The sequence below is a fragment of the Antennarius striatus genome, chromosome 12 (genome assembly GCF_040054535.1).
Source record: "Antennarius striatus isolate MH-2024 chromosome 12, ASM4005453v1, whole genome shotgun sequence".
Lineage (NCBI taxonomy): Eukaryota > Metazoa > Chordata > Actinopteri > Lophiiformes > Antennariidae > Antennarius > Antennarius striatus.
Window position 1 is genome coordinate 3,539,953 of NC_090787.1, and position 14,127 is coordinate 3,554,079.

Sequence of the window (14,127 nt, forward strand, 5' to 3'; positions counted from 1 at the left end):
TGTTGTACTCCTTGTGTTGTAGTGCCTGTGTTTTACTGCCTTTTGTACTGCCTATGTTGTACTGCCTGTTGACCGTGAGTCTGAGAGGACTGCAATTTCATCTGTGCGGTATGTCGTGCATACAGGTATATGGTACATTTGACAATAAAGCTGACTTTTACTTGACTTTGATCTAGCCTTCTAAACGAAGTGTTTTCAGATGACCACTGAAGAATGAAACTATGCTAATAAGGACAGACTATTCTGATTCGCTGACATTCAACAACCTGCAGCTGTTTGGCCGGTGTTGACGACTGGTTGTCGTAACTGTGATGTCAGTGCTAAAGGTCACACCGCATAAACTGGGGTAATATTACCTTTCGTGTCAAAATACCACAGATGTGTTTCCCTCACAACAACAGGAAGCTGCACTTACAGAAACAGGAAAGAGTCTGTGACGTGAATTAAAGGTTAAATACTCTAAAATGAGATCAAGCAGTTGTTCCTGAATTACTAGTGTGTTTCTAAGTATTGAAAAGAATGATGTCACGAAACAGAAAAATCATTTGTTCTAGTAAAGAACGGGGGAAACTCCGATCAGTCAGTGTAGCTCAGAACAGTATAGAATTTTATGCCTCATAACTCTTTATTTTCTCTCATTTGAAGCAAACAGTTTTACAGCCGTGACTCAGGCCAACATCTACTTAGCATGACGGAGATTGAGATGTATTTATTTCAGAGGTCACGACGGAAGTAACCAGACTAATACACAAGAAGCTAACGTCGTATAGAAAGCAATAAAATAGTTTAATTGATGCAATAAAACAAAGATGTTAATGTGTCGTTGTGTAAATGTAGGCTGCTTACAGTAATCAGGCTGTAATATTCAATAGAACATTCAAGAGGCCTCCTCCGCTCCGACAGGCTGATGAAGTTTCATTTACGTAAAACTACCTGAAGCGTTTAAATTCTGCATATTCTGTGATGTTGCTTATTCATGACTTATCGGGTTTCACGTCTAACAGATTCCCTATGTCACTGCTGTTGAGTATTATCAGGGCAGTGCTGGTTCCAGCAGATCTAATCCCCCTCCAAACATCACCTCCGCCCAGCCTCCGCTAGGCGGGATAAGATTTACAACAGGGATGAAGTCGGGTTTAGAGACACCCATCTTCTTGACAAAGCAAAGCCTGGCTTAACTTATCTGTCTAACCCTCCGATCTGGCGACATTCATGGTTTTTATCAGGATTATAGATAAAAACAAACATTACGTTCAAGTAAAACATAGAATTTGAGCTCAGATTCAACTCATCTCAAACTCCACAACCTTTAAATGGAGACAAATGTGTTGCATGACCCGTCTGATTGGTCGGGTTATGGTTGGTCGGGTTAATCAGTCTCTTCCGTGGCTACAGGCGTGCATAGATTCACCATTTGGCTCCAATAGAAAACATGCATTTGTCTATTCAAAACACTAAACATATAAAGTTAATAGTAGCCGTGGAGCAGAGGTATCAGCGACGCTGCGCCTACTGTAAGCAAACGTCACGAGGCGATGCACGAAGCCTCACACTCTTACGCCAAACTTATCTGGAGTTTGTGTGTCTACCGGGATCGTGGCTATCTGTGCAGCAGGCAGCACCTGTTCACTTTCCCTCCAACTATCTCACAAACACACACACACACACACACACACACACACACACACACACACACACACACACACACACACACCCACACAGGGTCAGAAGGGCACACAAGCGTCCAGTCCTACAGCTCTGCAGGCTCCAGGAGGGTTTACAGTTCTTTACTGATTGACGACAGTCACGGAGCTTCAGGCCCAAATAAACAAGTCCCATCATCCTCTCTGTGTGATGCTCTCGGCCTAGCGATGCCGACCTGTTCAAGCGGAGAAGAAAACCTAACTTCAAACCACTTAGACAAGCCGGCCCGATCCGATTTTCAGGGCAAATTTGGTTCCTGTAGCCACCTTTTAGTCAGGAAGTCAATGAGTCACAGGTGAATCCCTCAATGCCACAAGAACCAGGACATATTTTACTACAACTCAGTGGGTGTAGGGTTAAAACCCACTCTGATGATGTCAGCAATCTAAAAATCTGGAAATTACCAAAGATTCCTTGACATATAAAGAGATTTCCTAGCTGTCCAAATTACCAATTTTCTTGGGACAGTCCCTTCATTTTTAATCAAAATGATTTTGAGCTACATGAAAAGTAATCAGAGTTCTTTAAACAAACATAGATGCCTTCAAAAAAATTAAAATATAACTGCTGAAAAACCCCAGAAGTAATTTTAGTAAGTCTGAAGATTAAAACATACAAACTCTGCTAAACGTTCTGTGAAATTTGCGAGAGAACGACTCTCAGCCAGAGGAAAAGTCTAAATAAAGTCTTTTTGGTTCAGTTACATTAATAGAGAATTTCTAAACATGCTCTGAACTAAAATTTCTCAGATTAACTGACTCGTTAAAAAAAACTATCAATAAAAGAAAAAATAAGTAATTTCTCGGCAGAGAGGAGGAAGATAAATAAACTGACAGGAACTTTTCCTCCCAGCGATATGAAATGAGGCGGATCCACGCGTCGGTTTCTTCCACCCTCAAACTACACTAATATTTTTATTTTTCCTCCAATCCTCCGACAGTGGATTGAGAGATAACATGTCGGCGCAGAAAAAAAATCCAGTGTTTCCTTCATGGACTTCTTAAAAATTGCCCTGATGGATCCTGATGGCTTCATCAGCAGCAGACAACTTAATGAAGCTGGGAGTCGGTTCCACTCTGAATGATCTTCTTGTTAGGTTAGTTGGAGTCTTCACACGTCAAGCTGCAGATCCACATTTCGGGGCGTGGATCCGATACGTTTGCTTCTTTTATACTGACAGGACTGTGGAATCTTCTTGTCTTCAATCGAACAACAGCGGCTTTGTTTTTGCTGCTCTTTTCCTGCTGGTTCAGACTCTCTAGATCCGGATTTGCTGCCGAACGTTCAGACGTCGAGAACACAACCTTACGAACGCCGTTCCGCTTTCAGGGTGGTGACGCACAACAAAACCGAAGCCACGCCTCTCTGATCACTTTTCATAACGTCTTTATTGAATTTGTGTCTCAGTTTTAAACTTATTTACAGATACTTTCATTGTATTTCTTCATTTCGGTAAAAATACAAATACAGAACACTCCCATTTTCAAAACCAGTGTCGCTCTCAGCGATTCGACGGTCGCCCTGGCTTGGCCTGGGTTTCCTCCCGATCGGAAACAGGTGATGATGATGTCACCGTGGAGGGGGTTGGGGGGGTAAGGGCTGAGAGACTGGAACCAAAGGGTGACATTATAGGGGTAGGTAAAAGAGAGAAAGATGCTGACGGATGATGGAGAGAAAGGTGTGAATAGTTTAGGATTGAGTAACATTTCATGTAATGGCACCTATTTCCACTCGTCCAGACACTGATGAGTCATCACTTGCAGAATCGATGATGATGAAGACTCAGGGACGTAACTGGAGGAAGTTGTTTTTAAATTCCTTTACAGAGTTAAGTGGTCAATAGATCCGCATTTTGATTCGTTTCGGTAAACAAAACTTTGTGAGTAGTTATCGTCGCCCTTTTAGTTCGACTCCGCGTTCACTCCATCACGTCACATGATCCGCAACGAGGGGGAGGAGGAGGAGGAGGAGGAGGAGAAGGAAAGGGATCTCCATCATGATATGCATAGAATGAAACCAAACAGCGTGACGGAGCAGCCGATTGGCCGAGGCGTGGCTTGACGGGAAGCCTCGCTCCTCGTGGTAAACGAGTAATATATTCACCAATCCTTCACATAGGTGAGAAATCATGACTCAGCAACTTCCTCTATCGATATGAACGTCTGACTGAGGATATGTCAGCTTTTTGTCCAATCAGCAAGCAGCAGCTGCTTCTGACCGGGCCAATCAGCTGTTACTATTTACACACAGGGAACGGGTTCGCTTCTTCATGCCGTCCGTCAAAGTCGAAGCAAAGATCTGCAGTTACACACAATTTAATTCCACGTTTGTTTTGACGTGACGCCCGAGAAGCGGGAATTAAAATTTCATCCCGGATCAGACTTTTTAGAGTCGATCTTGGGATTTGGAACGGGAAAGTCTGAGGTGAGAAAAGAAGGAGGAAGTCAGGGAAAGGCGGGATGATTTATGATTTATGAGTTCATGCAGCGAACACACGTGAGAACTCATCACTCATTCAGTGCTTCGTCTCTACTACCGTCGTCTTCATCGTTAAAAGTGCACAAATACTTGAGTTACAGCAGAGGTTAAGTCAACCACTACACACACACACACACACACACACACACATTCATTCTTTGTGATGGGTGTGTTTTAGGCTCATAATAAAGATGGGATCAGGGTGATTTATGAAAAGGTGAGAAATAAGAGAGCAGACGGGACGAGAGGAGGAGGAGGAGGAGGAGGAGGAAAAGGAAGAAGAGCAGCATCCGGATGGGAAGCAGCCAATGGTGCATTGTGGAAGGGGGGTGGGGGGTGAAAATTGGGGAGGCCTGCTGCTGTGTCATCGCTGTTCACGCTTCTGAAAAAAGTCAATTAGAGGAGTGGGGGGCAGATGAACGCCACCAACTGCCCTCCCACTGCGATGGGGACGAGCTGCTGACAGGTCCAAGTTCATTTGATGAGGTCGAAACAGGAAGTGGAATGAGTCATGAGGGGAGGCGGAGCTTCCATTCAACTCAGTGTCCCCCCCTTTTTTATGATTTGTCAAAAAAACACATCACTTCATCTTAAGAGTCCGTCTGCCTGGGAAAATTACACTTCCATCAGCGATGGGGGGTCAAACCCACTGATAATCCTTCACAAACCACCCCGTCTGCTCCCTCAGAGGCTCAGCTCGAGTCTGCAGGGGCGGGGGGGGGGGGCAGAGAGTTTGGTCAAATCTCAAAGAAACACTAAAAATCTTAACAAATATCTGAATGGAGCTCCTGGTTTTGGGGGCTCAGTCTGTTAGAAGGAGGAGTCGTTCAGGACAGTCTGGGGGCTGAGCAGCAAACGTCTGACTGCAGCGGTGAAGGCAGAGAGACACGAAGAGGAACACGCAGAAGAAGAGAGGAAGACTCCACGACCGTCCTCTCCACGCCACGGTGATCCGAGCGCTCGAGGCTCTCGTCTGCAGTCTGACAGCAGCGCTGGAGCTCAGTCTAAGGTTGTCCAGTGTTTGAGGGTGGGTGTTTTTTTTTTGTTTTTGGGCAGATGGCGCCCCCTGGTGCTCTGGTGGAGGAGGAGGAGGAGCCTGTCTGCCTATAGCTGGGCGGGCTCGCTGCCAGGCAGGGTGATGTTACCCAGGTGGAGGACAGGAAGTGGATGAGCCTCCGTGTTAAAAACCCAACTCTCAAACGGCATCAGGTCGTCGCTGGAGAACAGCAGGTACAGATACCTGAGGGGGGAGGGGGCAGATGTTTGATGGGAGAGGTGTAATGGGGAAGGAAGGAAAAGAGGGAGAGGAAATTTTTTTTTGTCATTTTATGGTGTGAAGTTTTGATTCTCGCCGTGAATGAAGCAGACTACATGTTGTTCACAAAGCTGCCACCAGGGGGAAGCAGAGAGCTGCAGGTTAAAGTCAGCATCCACAGCCTGTCCACCTTCATCCCTCAGTGATGATGAATCTCAATGGTATCAAAGCTACCCTTTACATTAAAGTGATTCTTAAATTAAAAGTGTGTGTGGTGTCATTAATCCTTGTTTCCATCCTAAAGCTGGATGGTTCACAGGAAAGCCCTTCTCCCGTCACACCACAGACGTTATTCGCATCTTACTTGAGCGTCTCGGCCAGGAAAAAGCTCTGCTGGACGTCGTCGTAGGTCGGGTTGGAGGAGTAGACGTCCTTTACCCCAGAGAAGCCTCCGCTCACCCTGCAGTATTTATCAATAGCCTGGAGGAAACGGAGAAGGAGCAGGAGGAGAGAACAGAAGATTGCATTTAATTTAAAAAAAAAAACAGTAGAAAGAATAGGGAACGAGGAAGGGCAGTAAAAAATGGAAGCAGAGAACAAGAGACAGAATAATTGAGCGAACATGTAGCGAGAGAAAAAAAAAGAGAAGCGAATGGAAAAGGGTCAAATTTAACAAGCTTCAAAAGTGGATGATAATTAATTTAATTGCTGCTGACGGATTTGAGTCCTGGGGAGATGCATACAGGAAGTAGAAAGCTGATTTCAATGCTTGTTCAACAGGGAGCTGAAGGAGGAAATAAGAGACGTTTCTTTTAAAGCAGGTCTTTTGTTCTGTTTTTTGTTGTTTTTTCTATGTGTGTGTGTGTGTGGTGGGGGGGGGTCAGATCTGATTTCGTCAGATATGGTTCAAATTCTTTTGAAGTGCTAAAAACCCCCCACAAAAGCCAGTCGGTGTTCTGTCTTTTTAGGACCAAGTTAAGCCACTTAGTAGGTGGTTGGTTCAGTAAGCTAAATCCCCTCTCCATCCCATCTCTGTGCATTTCCAGGGTTTTATTTATCTCTTCCTCCAAACAACATGTTTCAGCCCACCCCACCCCCCACCCCCCAAAAACCCCAAAACACACGGGACAGTTTGTCAGATTAGAACAGAACCTCGACGACTTAAACCGGCTTGATGTCTTATCACAAAAACATCCTGAATATGCCACAGTACAAAAAAATAAATGTAACCGGCCTGTCAGATTGTAGTCAGACAAAAGATACATCTGTGTTACCATGACAACGAATACCACAGCGATGCCGAATAACGACTAAAAACCTTGATAAAAAAAAACGGACAGTAAAATCTGCAGGGATTTAAAAAATGTGCTTTTGAGTTTATTTGTAAATCTGTTGGCCAATTAAAGCCAAATGAGAACCATTTGTACTTTAGTGATTTTTAGATTATTCTTAATTTCAGTTAATAAAAAAAAAAGAGAAACCATTAGAAAATTAAAAACAAAACCACAAACACGAGCGTCGCGATTCTCTCCTCGTCTCCTCCGTCGGCAGGAATCCTCCTCCTGATGGACCGACGCCACCGCCGGACTTTTTCCCCATCAGGAAGCGGAACTCTCTCACGCGTCGAACTTCCTATTTCCACCTCACAAAAATGTGCGGCAGTTCGTTTGAAGGACCGTGGAGCCGCCGACCCCGTCAGAACGCCGTCTCCTCTATCGTTACGGTAAAATCTGAACCGCCATAAAAATTCTGGTCGCATCCCCCCCCCCCGCACGAACCTTATCGACTCCCAGCCTTAACGCGTGTAATTGAAAGCATTATCTCCGTCCTTGTCTTCCAGCTGCTCCTCACCAGGAGTTTGCACCATTATTCCTGCTATTAATAAGCTGTAGCGGCCGACGCTCCACACTGCATTTACTTCCAACATTCACACACACGCACACACACACACACACTACACACTACTTTCAAGACAAGTGTATTGTACATTATGTCTGGGTGCAAACTTGACTGATTTCCCAGAGGCTTTTGCTGCAGCTGCTGAATGTTCTTGTCCTGCTGCATCTTTTGAATTATTTTGTCCACAGAATGATTTAACTGTTCATTTTGTCCAATCACTGTAGTGTGAGTCTAATCACAGTGTAATCACACACACACACACACACACACACACACACACACACTGCATGAAGAAGAAGAGTAGTAAGTGAAAGCAGGGCCGGCCCATCACCCGCTGCCGCGGCGGTCAGTTTGAGGAATGTGGATCCGTGCAAAGCTTTTTAAATTTGCAGCATTAGCGGTTCTGACTGCTGCCTTTGTGCTGCAATTTTTTGCCAAATTGCCTCCATCGTGTTATTTTTCTCCCCAGTGTTTATTTGTCTTCAAACCAAAATGTGCCCACAGCGGGGGGACGAACGCTTCATGATGTACACGCAATAGACGCTGATCAAAAAGTTGAGCTCCTCTTCTGGACGTTAAGCGTACGCGGCGCTAACGCCAACTGAATCCATCCAGACGTAGCTGGACAACGTCGCTAATGTGAGCTAATGGGGGGGGGGGGGGGGCTGGAACGGTGCGACGATCACAATGGGAATCAGTCTCCAGGGGCTTCAGATGCAGTAAACACGTTTCAAAGTGAAACTGCTCCTTGATCTGATAACGTCTGGGTGAGCAGGAGTCGCTAATAGAGGAGGACACATGACTGATGGAGGCAATACACACACACACACACACACACACACACACACACACACACACACACACACAGACACACACACACACACACACACACACACATTCTGACCAGACACACACAAGCAACAAGCTGAGAGAAAAGGCTTGGACAACAGAGGCAGGTTTGGTTATCAGAAGAAGGGAATGTGTGTGTGTGTGAGGAAGAGGAGCTAAGCTTCCAGGACGGCTCCTTCGACGTGTGGGAAAAGAAACGTGGATCAGATGTGAAAAATAAAAATTAAAAAACGGCACAGGAAGAAATATAAGTGGAGAAACCAAAACGGCTCAAACCCACAGGACATAAGGATTCCAGGCAGGTTCCAGGTGAGCGGCGATGAGCTCGATTCAGCGGAATACAAACGACTGTAGAGCTGCTCAGGACTGAAAACCAGCTCCGGATGCCGTGGTCATGTTTTGTGTTTTATAAAAGAAAGGTGTAGAAATATTTTTCCAGTTTGCGATTTCATGACATCGACTTAGAAAACCAAATTGTTTAAGACGATTTAAAGTCAGTTAAAACACGCAGGAAACAAGATTTGTTTCATTGAACTTGATCACATCATCCAGTCACCGAATGTTAATCCAAATGTTTCCTTATCGGCAAGAAACAGACAAACACCTACAGATGTATTAAAGAAGACCAGACGCTGCAGCATCAGCTCTTCTTCTCTTGCTTTGCTTTAGCATCTTGCTTTTATATTTTAGCATCAATGCTAAAAAAAAACTAGAGGCAACAAGAAGACAAGCAGGAAAGAGAGGAGGATGAGGAGAGACAGAAGAAGATCACATCCATCCATTCGTCCATCCGATGGTGACGGGGGCTCACCTGTGTCGCCTCCCAGCCCCACTGCCGGTATTTGGGGTCGTGGGTGAACCTCCACATGTACCAGTAGGTCTCGATGACCTCCGGCCGCAGAATGTAGTACTTCTCGTTCTGGCGTACCGCCACCGCCTCCAGGCCGCTGTCGAATTTAAAGGCCTCCGGGCCGAGCTTCAGGACTGAAAGGGGGAGGAGGAAGAGAGGTCAAGTTCACATCCAGTAGGGCAGTAACTAACACACACACACACACACACACACACACACACACACACACACACACACACACACACACACACTGAAGACTCCTCAGGTCTCACCCGTCCGGTCGTAGGACTCGTGGCAGGTGTGTGCGATCTCGGCGCCCAGCTGCAGGTAGTGGCCGGCCTTGTCGTCGGGCGAGCCGTCGGCGCCCAGCGCGAACATGCCGCCGGCGAAGCAGGCCAGGTGGCCCATCTTCTTCTCCAGGTGTCCGTTCTTCCACTCGCCGATAAACGTCAGGCCGCCGTTGGATTTGCGGACCAGGTGGCGCTCGATGGCCTGGGGAACGGAACGAAGGGGGCGATTGGTGGAAAGGGATGGAGGCGTGTGAACGAGAGGGGGCGGAGTCAAATAGGAGGAAACAGGCGAGTGCTTTCTGTGGGGTTTTGCACACGTCATTAAAGCGGCGCGTCCGCCGTACCTCGATGGCGTCATCGTATGTCTTGCGGGCTTCCGTATCCGTCCTGTCCGACATGAGCCAGGCCTTCAGGAGGTACTCGTAAAAACTGTCGCCGAGTCCTCCGACCGACGTGTGATCTGGACGGGGGGGAGGAGAGAAGTTCAGCACAACAGAAGGAGCAGTTTGAATAAAACAGACAAATAAAAGGCAGATCAGGTGGAGCCGACATACGGGCAGCGAGTTTCCTCGTGTCCCGCTTTTATTTGTCCTCCCCCTGACACGTCCACATGCCAGTATCACCAGCTGCTCTCTGGGACATGTTTGCACAGCTTTCACGACTGTCCTAATTTACAGGGACGCCACAAAAACAGGACGGGGTCGGAGAGGGAATCACAGCCAGCAGACTTAGGAAAGCATCTCTTCTCTCCAGCGGGAGTTCAGAACCAACTTCCAACGAATAAAATATCATTCACAAACTTCTTCCTGTTCCACAGTCCCGCCTCCTGCTCTTTCAACTTAGAAAACAACCCCTATTCTCCTGGGGATTCCTGGGGGGACGGGTTTGTCTCTACAAACACAAAGCTCAGCCAGGTAGGGGCCGAACGGCGGCTTCGTTATTTAAAAAAGTTACGCAAACATTATTTCAAACATGGATTCAAAGTTAGAGAGTACAAAAACAATAAGGTTTCTACCATCTGGAGAATGTGCCGACAAGAAAATACAGACAAATGCTCTGTCGTTTAGAAGCCGACAGCTGTTCCCCCGGTCGGAAAAGACGGAGACAGAATCGCTCTGCAGACAGGATTACGTCGGGACACACACATCATTTTCCCGTCTCCACTCATGCCCCGCCTCCTTCCTTATAAGGACATCAGGAGCCGCTTCATGACGATCCAATCAAAGACCTGCAGATCCCGTTTTTTTTTGACTGATGTCAGCTCTGAATTATCGTTTATTTGTTGTTGTTTTTACGGTAACCCGGACGACGAACGTAAATCGGCTGTTATTAACCGTTAAAGGAAAAAGGATCCGAACCAGATTCTATGACCTACATGTGACACTCAGTGTGTTCAGGAGACAGGAGGAAGAAATTTAATGACATCAATTTTGACTTTACGAAGCAAAAACGTGAAGCGTGAGCAGCGAACGATACGTTACGTTTCAGATTGATTCGTCTTTCAGCACTAATTAATTTTGCTCGACGGAAATCCAGCGATGAAAAACAAAATGTTTGACAGACTGTCGAGTGTGTAAGCAATGAAAGCCGTCACAGATGAGGGTAGGGAGTGGGCGGTGTGTTTGTGTGTGTGTGTGTGTGGTAATAAGGCTGTCACTCACAGCAGGATCTCATTAAGACGGAGGAGCACAGCCTCATTCCTCATTAGTATGGCTTAAATACTGTCTACACACCTATACTCCACAATGACACACACACTCACACACACACATACACACATACACACACACACGTGCTGAAACACTTCAAACATCACATTCACACATATTTCTCAGTTTCGAAATTCTAAAAACACACAAAACATCCTCACACACTCACACAACACGACAGAGTGAAAACAGTGTGTGGAGGGAAAGGGGAAGAAAAACTGTACTTTAAACACACAGGTCATCACGTGATGTCATCACGTGATGTCATCACGTGCAGGAAAGAGAAGGTTCTGTTATCAGCGTTTCTTATTTTCTACCAAACTCAAGGGCATCTTTTCTTTGATTTTTACACTTATTAATTACATTCCTCTCACCTCACATACACACACACACACACACACACACACACACACACACACACACACCCATCCATAACTCCATTATGCGGCGCTCAGGAGACTCGACAGCAGGCTGGGTTTGTTTTGGAGCAGTGTTGAGCTTTAATTAAACCGACGATGCACCCGAGAAGTGTGAGACAGGGTATGTGTGTGTGTGGATGTGTGTGCGTGCGTGCGTGCGTGCGTGTGTGTGTGTGTGTGTGTGTGTGTGCGCCGTCCGTCAGGTCAAACAACAGCTATATGTTTATGGATCCAACACACACACAAACTGCAAACATCCATCCATGCTCGCCGGCCCCGTCACGCAGCTCGTTTGTTGATGCACTTGTCCGTCAATCCATCACCAACCCCCCCCCCCCCCTCCATTTCCCTCCCCCCTTGCTTTCACCCCAAAGGCTGCGCTCCAACAGGAACATCAGTCCTCCTGCTGAGTCGCCAGCATCCCTTAATGAACCTTTGTTCATCCGGCCGACCACGGTGTTCTGCGTTCGATTGGTCGATGAGTAAAACAAAGAGACTTAAAGCAGATCAGCTGTTAGCGATAGACGTTAGCGTTTTGTTTTCTACTCGTTTCTCGTTTACCTGACAGAATCGGGACAGGAAAGAGGTCATGTGACGCGCCGTCACGAAGGCAATCAAACAAAAACAAAAGACCATCTCATCTTTTCATATTTTTTTTCTGAGAGTAAACTCCAGAAGTATTGGGACGCTTTCACAGCTAGATACTACTTCCAATGTGAACTTTTCAGTTACAGGTGGCAGGTCTACTGTTGATGAGGTCATCACCGTGAGTCCAGCTGTATTTAATCAACACACGTTAGCTGCACAGGCTTCATTATAGGCCTGATAATAAAGACTTGAACTTGAAGCAGCAGCTTTCACAGCCAGGATGGAGTTCCTCCACACGTTAATTTCCCGGGACACGCCGACAGAACGTAATCAATATACTGGGAATACTGCGTTCCATCTTCCTCTACTGGCTTCAATTTGTTCTCATTTAAGGCAATCCATTCTACTCTTTTCTCCTTCGCTCGCTGCTGATTTCCCCCGTTTCTCTTCGCGGCACTTTTGGTACAAGATCCTACCGAAGCTCACGAGAACGCGTTCACGTTTCTGACAATTTGCTGTTTGTAACTCAGTCAAAGTTCACACAATAGTATTTCATTGCAAAACAGAAAACCTTAAAAATAAGCGGTGAACTTACGCTGGCCCCAGCGGCCGGTGCGTGGGTTCAGGTAGTTGGGGTAAAGCCCGTTGGGTCGGTCCATTTTGGCCAGCAGCTTTCGAATGTGCATCACCTGTGAGCCCAGACGGAGGGCACGATTTAACACGAGTAAAAAACATTCGCCGCGAACACCGACTGAGAGCCAACGTCGAGTCTACCTTCTGGTAGTAGGCGGGGTTCCCCGTCAGGTAGGTGAGGTGAACGAACTCCATGTGGAGCGTCCCAAACTCCGCCAGGATGCTGCTGCCCGCCGACGCCCAACCCCAGTTCCGACCCACGCCGCTGGAGGAAGAGGAGGAGGAAGAGGAGGAAAAGGTGAAGGGATGCTGAGGATAATTACCACACAAAAAAGAAGCTCCAGCTCCTACAACATACATCCTCTACAACCTGATAATGCACACGCGCGCGCACACACACACACACACACACACACACACACACACACACACACACACACACACACACAGCCAAGATTTGGCAGTAAAGCAGCCCACAGGGTTTTATGGCGGTTTTGTTTCATTTCATTGTTTTACTCAATAAATAAAACATTTCTAACACTAAACACAGAGCAATGGGGACTGGAAGAAGATAAAAAAAAGTGTGTGTGTGTGTGTGTGTGTGTGTGTGTGTGTACACACACTTCATTCTGTTCATGACAACAATGAAGCAACAGAACAGCAGCAGAGACCGAGAACAGCAACACAATGGTTTGATTTTACCCTCCAGGACAAGACTACAGGAGAGAAGTGGACCGCTGTTATGGGTTTGATACACCCTGAACTGAAGACACACACACACACACACACACACACACACACACACACACACACACACACACACACACACACACACACACACAAAGAACGCCTTCGGACATTGTTATAGTTGGTAAGCCTCCAGAGTTTAACTCACAACTTGAACAAAAATCCAACATTTATTGAATAAAGGATTTGAAAAATATTCCTCTGAACACAACTCACACGGACACACAACAGTGTGTGTTTGTACTTATTCATTTAAGACCATCATGAAAAATTAAATGTTAATATTAACATATAATTAATATTTTTATATTTCTAGCAGTGTCCTGTCTAAACAGAGTAATACGGTGAAAACAGCCGTCTTGTTCAGGACTGGTTCCAAGCTGTTCCATCACCCTGATGGGGGGGTTGACTCACCTCTTAAGGTTGACCATAGCCCAGGGGATTCCTGTGGGGGTGTTAAAGGCAGGAAGCAGCTTCTCAGCTAATTGCACCGCCTTCATCTTGAATACCTGCAGAGAGAGAGAGCAAAAAAGGAAAAGAGGTTTAATTTTAAGACCGCTTCCCTTTTTATCTTGTTCATTAGAAAATCCTGCCGTCTGCAACTTTGCCTGCTTATTATTCTTATCAAACAGCTGATGAGTACAGGCGTAAAACAACCGCCGACAGCGACACTGGCGCAGGTTTTCGGGGAAGTCTGGCCGACAGA

General features: G+C 46.3%; 1 protein-coding gene across 4 annotated transcripts in view; it reads right to left on the reverse strand.

Moving 5' to 3' along the window:
* Positions 1–3,080: 3,080 nt before the first annotated feature.
* man1a2 (mannosidase, alpha, class 1A, member 2) overlaps positions 3,081–14,127 on the reverse strand; it is a 50,178-nt gene continuing 39,131 nt past the window's right edge. For 3 of the 4 annotated variants that reach the window (XM_068329756.1, XM_068329755.1, XM_068329758.1), the window contains 8 exons: positions 13,836–13,930; positions 12,816–12,939; positions 12,637–12,730; positions 9,670–9,785; positions 9,308–9,527; positions 8,997–9,169; positions 5,802–5,917; positions 3,081–5,422 (listed from right to left, as the gene is read on the reverse strand). In XM_068329756.1, coding sequence (XP_068185857.1) covers positions 5,287–5,422; positions 5,802–5,917; positions 8,997–9,169; positions 9,308–9,527; positions 9,670–9,785; positions 12,637–12,730; positions 12,816–12,939; positions 13,836–13,930 — 1,074 coding nt within the window. In that variant the 3' untranslated portion in view covers positions 3,081–5,286. Of the gene's footprint in view, positions 5,423–5,797; positions 5,918–8,996; positions 9,170–9,307; positions 9,528–9,669; positions 9,786–12,636; positions 12,731–12,815; positions 12,940–13,835; positions 13,931–14,127 lie in introns of those variants that run through there. The other variant, XM_068329757.1, reaches the window with a different exon arrangement.